Raw genomic sequence first — 6,373 nt, 5'->3', positions numbered from 1 at the left:
AACCTGACGATGAGATTGTGCATGCGATGGCAGCCACATACACTTTCAAGGTGGAGGGTGACAGCCTACGCTCCAACCTTTCTTGCAGGAAAGAAAGCACTACTCCAATCGTGCTTCTACGGGGGTCTTCTCAGCGAGAAGAACACCAGTTCGCGAACAGACTCCATTACAGAGCATAGGCTTGCCTCATAGAGTGATCGTGTTAACCACCGCAGGTGACAGATCAGCTAGGGCTGCCGCGTCCTGTCCAGGATCCACACGTGGAGGTTCCAACAGTCTGGACGCGGGTGCCAAATGGTGCTGAGCCCCTGAGAGAGCAGGTCCTGTCTCAGGGGGATGCGCAAGGGAGGGGCTGTCGCGAGGAGCATGAGTTCCGGAAACCAGGTCCTGGTGGGCCAGAAGGCGCAACCAGTAAGACCTGCTCCTCATCCTCCCTGACCTTGCACAGTGTCTGCATACTTGCGAAGAGCCCGAGGCCAGCTGTGTGCCAGTGCGTCCGTGCTGAGGTCGGCTGCATGACTGAGCTCCCCCGGAATGTGGACGGCATGCAGCGATTTGAGCCGCGTCTGACTCCAGAGGAGGAGATGGCGGGCAAGCTGTGACATGCGACGTGATCGTAGACCTCCCTGCCCTACCCATAGGGAGGTATCATGTGGAGACACTGATATGGACTGACCCAGGCCTGGGGCAGTACTACATATGGAATGGAACTCTGAGGTAGGTCCTACCTGAGAATAGGGAGGAACGACTGCCAGCAGAGCCTGACAGAATGGTCTGTCAAAGGGAAGCAACGGGTTCACAGAGAGGGAAACCTTACCATGGAAGAATACACATATGGGCATATATACAGCGCATCGGCTGCACGATTGAGCTTCCCCGGGATGTGGACAGCATGCAGTGACTTGCGCTGTGTCTGACTCCAAGGGAGGTCCAGGATCCACACGTGGAGGTTCCAACAGTCTGGACGCGGGTGCCAAATGGTGCTGAGCCCCTGAGAGAGCAGGTCCTGTCTCAGGGGGATGCGCCAGGGAGGGGCTGTCATGAGGAGCATGAGTTCCGGAAACCAGGTCCTGGTGGGCCAGAAGGCGCAACCAGTAAGACCTGCTCCTCATCCTCCCTGACCTTGCACAGTGTCTGTGCGAGAAGGCTCACTGGGGGAAACGCATACTTGCGAAGAGCCCGAGGCCAGCTGTGTGCCAGTGCGTCCGTGCTGAGGTCGGCTGCATGACTGAGCTCCCCCGGAATGTGGACGGCATGCAGCGATTTGAGCCGCGTCTGACTCCAGAGGAGGAGATGGCGGGCAAGCTGTGACATGCGACGTGATCGTAGACCTCCCTGCCGGTTGATGTACAAAATCGCCGCAGTGTTGTCCGTGCGGACCAACATGTGCTTGTCTTGCAGCAGTGGCCGTCACCAACGCAAGGCTAGTAGCACTGCCAGCAACTCGAGGCAGTTGATGTGCCAAAGTAGTCGAGGCCCTGTCCAGAACCCCAAGGCTGCCTGCCCGTTGTATGTAGCACACCAGCCCGTACTGGAGGCATCCGTCGTGACAACGACATGCCGACACACTTGTTCTAAGGGCACCCCGGCCCGTAGAGAGACAAGGTCCATCCAGGGGCTGAATGAGCGGCAACATGTTGGCGTGATGGTCACGCGAACTGTACCGTGGCGCCATGCCCACCTCGGGACTCAGGAGTGTAACCAGTGCTGAAGTGGTCTCATATGCAGCAATCCGAGCGGCGTGACTGCGACTGCGGATGCCATATGCCCCAGGAGCCTCTGAAAGTGTTTCAGTGGTACCACTGTCCTGCCTCTAAGAGAACTCAGGCAGTTCAGCACGGACTGGGCACGCTCATTGGCGAGACGCGCCACCATACTCACCGAGTCTAACTCCATACTGGAAAAAGAGATTATCTGCGCAAGGGAGAGCTTGCTCCTTTCCCAGTTGACCCGAAGCCCCAACTGGCAGAGTGCCAGAGCACTAGGTCCCTGTGATCACACAACTGTTCTCGCATGCGGACCATGCTCGAGATAGTTGAGGATCCTGATGTATGCAGGGCAAATTTTGTAAAATAGGAATTGATTATTGACAATGTGCAATTTAGCTTTTGCTTGTGTACCTCCTGAGGGTGATTGCAACATTGGATGATGTTGAATGAGGTCTAAGGTTTTGCCTTGAAGATGTTGCCTCCTCCATCAACACCAAATATTCTTCCTGCAAACAGAAAAGAAAAATGTGATGTTCTACTGATAGAATTCTTGGCTGTTGGGAGTAGTCACAAATAAAAACACCCCTTAGAAGTCAGGGGCATATTGAAATGTGGAAGCTAGTTCATTAAAAGGTCTTCAAAGCAAAGTCTGCAAGGCTACAGTGGTACTGGCTGACAAGTCCTGAATATCAATCGTTACTATTGAAGTAATACTATTGAAGTAATACGTTTTGCAATTGTCACTGCACAGGTCTTAAAGATAGTACAAAACAAACCTGTTATTAAAATGCACAATACACAGTCTTGTAGACTAGGGTGAATGTCAGGGCCGCTTCATCGACTTCTTAGACGACTTAGCGGCAGGCTGGGTCATGGGGGAGCCGCACTCAACGCTCAAGAGCGGCTCAACGCGCTGGCCTTGATGTTGTTTCAGCATGGGACGGAGTGACTCTGGAGGACGCAGACTGGGGCTTGGCCCACAGCGGAGCGGTGGCAGATGGTGCATCACGCCGGGGCAAGATGTGTTGGATGGCCTCGGTCTGCTTCTGTACTGTCGAGAACTGCTGGGCACAGTCCTCGACGGCGTCGCCGAACAGTCCAGCCTGGGAGACGGGAGCGTCGAGAAAGCGCACTTTGTCGACATCGCTCGTCTCAGCAAGGCTGAGCCATAGATGGCACTCTTGGGCCACAAGTGTGGACATAGCCTTCCCGAGGGGCCGCGCTGTGACTTCCGTCGGGCGAGGTCAGTCGCCAAGCGTAGCTCCTGCATCAACCTCGGGTTGGTACTGCCCTCGTGCATTTAAATGCCCTGGCTTGGTGTACTCGCAGGATAGCCATGGCATGCAGAGCAGAGGCGGCTTGGCCCGCAGCACTGTAAGCTTCGGCCGCGAGAGCGGCTGTCAGCTTACAGCTTTGGACGGGAGACGAGGACAATTCCTCCAAGTGGCGGCATTTTGCGGGCACGAGTGCACCGCAACTGCACTCTCCACCTGGGGAATGTCAACGTACCCCCTAGCCGCCCCGCCATCGAGGGTAGTGAGGATGGAGGGAGACAAGTGGCTTCTGGCCGAAAAAAGGGGCTGTCCACGACTTCATCAGATCCTCATGCACCTCCGGGAAGAAAGGAACCAGGGCAGGGCGTGGTCACGAGCCTCGACCCGTGCCGAGGAACCAATCATCCCGCCGCAAGGGCTCGGGACCGGAGGTGTGCACGCCTCCCGCCCGATGCTCGCGGCGGCCTGGGAAAGCACGGCCGTCAGCTCTGGGTCCGATTCGGCAGCGGCGGCAACACCTGAGGGGGGCAGCCCAGCCGAATCTTCATCCTCAGAGGACGATTGCCCATCCCCCGATGCTGCTATCGACATCTGATCCTCTATCGGCGCGCCGAATGACACGTTGGGCACGCCGTAAGACGGCACAGCAGAATCACTGGGGAGCTGCACAGAACAGCTGCTGCGGGAGGAATGAGAGGTCCACGGGGACTGACCCAGCGGAGAGGCTCTCACTGTAACCCTCAGATCGCTCCCAGAGCACTAGCCGACGGTTCTCTGCTCGTGGCAGAGAAGCCAGCGCGGGTAGTGACAGAGGGAGCCCCTCCCATCCCTGTGAGGAGAGAGAGGCGCGATCGCAGCGCTGCCATGGTCACACGCTCACAGTGAACGCATGAACCATCCACAAACGCAGCTTCAGCGTGAGCCACAACCCGAGCCGAGGAACCAATCATCCCGCCGCGAGGGCTCGGGACCGGGAGGTGTGCACGCCTCCAGCCCGATGCTGGAGGAAACAACCGCAACCACAGCCAGAACGGCATCTGTAAAAAGACGCGAACCGACCGTGATTTGCTCTTTTAGGAAATCTGCTCTTTTAGTTGAAGTGCCCAGGGGAATCGCTGCAGACAGGGACACCGCTGTTCGCACCGTGACGCCAACCAGAACAGCTTCCAGACAGATGATGAATGGCTTTGTGGTGATCAACACAAAAATCTGAAGAGTGGATGCACCTGTCGCCTATTTATACCCGTATGTACGGGGAGTGGCTCAGGTATGCAAAATCCACTAGCCAAATTTCATTGCCGTTTTCTCTTAAAGTCAGAGATGATTGGGGCTCCCAAGTGAATCCCCATAATGTCGATCACGACATAACTCGTAGTGACCGGCAGATATGGAACTGAATCTCTGGATTAAAACACGGCAAAGAAGCAGCAGAAACAAGTGATCGCGTATTTCAGCAGATGCATATGTAAAATAATGCAAACATTAAACAGCATATAAATCAAACCTGCCTAAAGTTACCGAATGAAATGATGATTTAGGACTGTGAAGCTTTGGGAGTGTTGATGCAAGTGATTTACTCCATCTATGTTTTGATCATCAATCTGTATCTGATTTGATCAGCTTTTTGTTCAAAATGTTGCCTTTTTATGAACACTCACCCACCTTCAAATGTTGATAAAATAAGAATGCATAAAGCTAGGTCTTTTGTTTAAAAGCAGAGGCTCTGTTTTTTATTTTGACATATTGCATAACCTTGAGAGTGCGGGACAGCGCTGGGCTCTTTGAACTCCTCAGAGAGAAGAAGAGACTGAGCAAGGCTTTTCCATCGCTCTCCTCAAACACGATCTGCTCGCTGAGTCCCGCAGCCTCCGCCGCCGCGGCCGCCGCCTCGCGCTCCTTCCGCGCATCCTCGATCAAACTCTGCCGCCTTCCCACAAACTTCTGCGACTGTTCGAAGAGAAGAGCGCGATTCGTTTCAGGACCACACATTCATTTCGATCCATTTTAAATATCCATCTAGAACAGAAATAATAATAATATAGCCCTGCTTACCTTCTGGACATCAGATGGAGGTGTTTTACATCTCCAAAAGCGCATAAGAACTTCAATGCAGTCTATGTAAACCTGTCATATAGCTCAGACTTAATCATTTGTTTATGAGCCGATGTTACAGCCACTTATAGACTGCTTTCCGTAGCTTTCGATCACCGCGTAATACTGTGCGTAAATCTCAATGGAGAGTCCATTCACGCACAGCAAAGCAGTGATAAAAAATGCTACACCATTTTCAATAATATCCGAGAAGTTGTTATTTCACAAAATATTACTCAAATGTATGCATTTAATTGCATTACATACACTCTAAAAAATGCTGGGTTGTTTCAACCCAACCTTGGGTCAAATATGGACTAACCCAACTTTTGGGTTAAAAATTTTATAAAAAAATGTAACCCAACAGCTGGGTTAGTCCATATTTGACCCAAAGTTGGGTTGAAACACCCCAACATTTTTTTAGAGTGTAATATCAAACTTAATTGGCACCTGCAAATTAATGTAGAACTAACTTCATGAACGACACTCTGTAGTTTTTATTCTCATTTTGTATTTATTTATTTATTCATAATGTATAAATCTGTATACTTATGTCATTATTTTATATAAAAAACCAGTAATTTTTAACAAGCAAGAAAATGAAATAAAATTCATACATTTTTAAATGTGGCATATTTAAATACTTTTGGGATTACGGAATTTGCATTTCTTCTGTATTAATTAATTAATGTAGTCATAATCAGTATATATTTTTTTTCATGACGAAACTCCCATTATATTTAAGGCGTAAAAGCGTTTTCATTTTATTATAATAAAAGATTCCGAAATTGACGAGGAGGACAGATGTCAAATTATTCTTTGTTTTTATTGTTATTCTTAATTCTAACGCTATTTAAGAGGAATGAATGTAGCTGAAGACTCTTACCGTAATGGAATCGGAGCGCTCGAGTTCAGACGCAGCTCTCCGGACGCTCTTTGTGGAAGATGTGGAGCTGCTTGAATTCGGCATATCGGAACAGATGAAGGTTAACTTGTGCTCTCTTGGGACTGCTGCTCACTTACTTCCATCTGTAGCTTTCTTTCCCTCTTATTTATAGAGATGATTTCTCCTGCCTGACGTCAAACTGATCCCCTCCTTCTCCGTCATTGAACATGTCGAAGCTCCTCACACCACATTTGTTCATTATTTGATTCTGACTTTGCTACGTAACTGTCTGCTTACATTTCCAGCGCGTGTCTCACTAAATCATTTTCCTTTGCCAATTATTAGCGTATGAATGAACAACCTGCACTGTAAAAAGTGCGGTGACCTGCAATTTTTACCTTAAACAGCAACAT

General features: G+C 50.5%; 1 protein-coding gene across 1 annotated transcript in view; it reads right to left on the bottom strand.

Annotated features, from left to right (window-relative positions):
* The window catches only part of LOC107740562 (tyrosine 3-monooxygenase-like), an 11,861-nt gene extending 5,817 nt beyond the window's left edge, over positions 1-6,044 (bottom strand). Inside the window, exons 1-6 of the mRNA XM_016553010.1 lie at positions 5,961-6,044; positions 4,736-4,930; positions 3,321-3,646; positions 2,660-2,870; positions 2,121-2,215; positions 729-1,035 (exon numbers count right to left, since the gene is read on the bottom strand). Coding sequence (XP_016408496.1) covers positions 729-1,035; positions 2,121-2,215; positions 2,660-2,870; positions 3,321-3,646; positions 4,736-4,930; positions 5,961-6,044 — 1,218 coding nt within the window. The remainder of the gene's footprint in view (positions 1-728; positions 1,036-2,120; positions 2,216-2,659; positions 2,871-3,320; positions 3,647-4,735; positions 4,931-5,960) is intronic.
* Positions 6,045-6,373: the final 329 nt, after the last annotated feature.

The sequence above is a fragment of the Sinocyclocheilus rhinocerous genome, unplaced genomic scaffold (genome assembly GCF_001515625.1).
Source record: "Sinocyclocheilus rhinocerous isolate Xijiao unplaced genomic scaffold, SAMN03320098_v1.1 scaffold2660, whole genome shotgun sequence".
In the NCBI taxonomy this organism is placed as follows: Eukaryota; Metazoa; Chordata; class Actinopteri; order Cypriniformes; family Cyprinidae; genus Sinocyclocheilus; species Sinocyclocheilus rhinocerous.
Note: the sequence above shows the minus strand (reverse complement) of the source record. Positions and strands in the feature narration are given on the sequence as shown.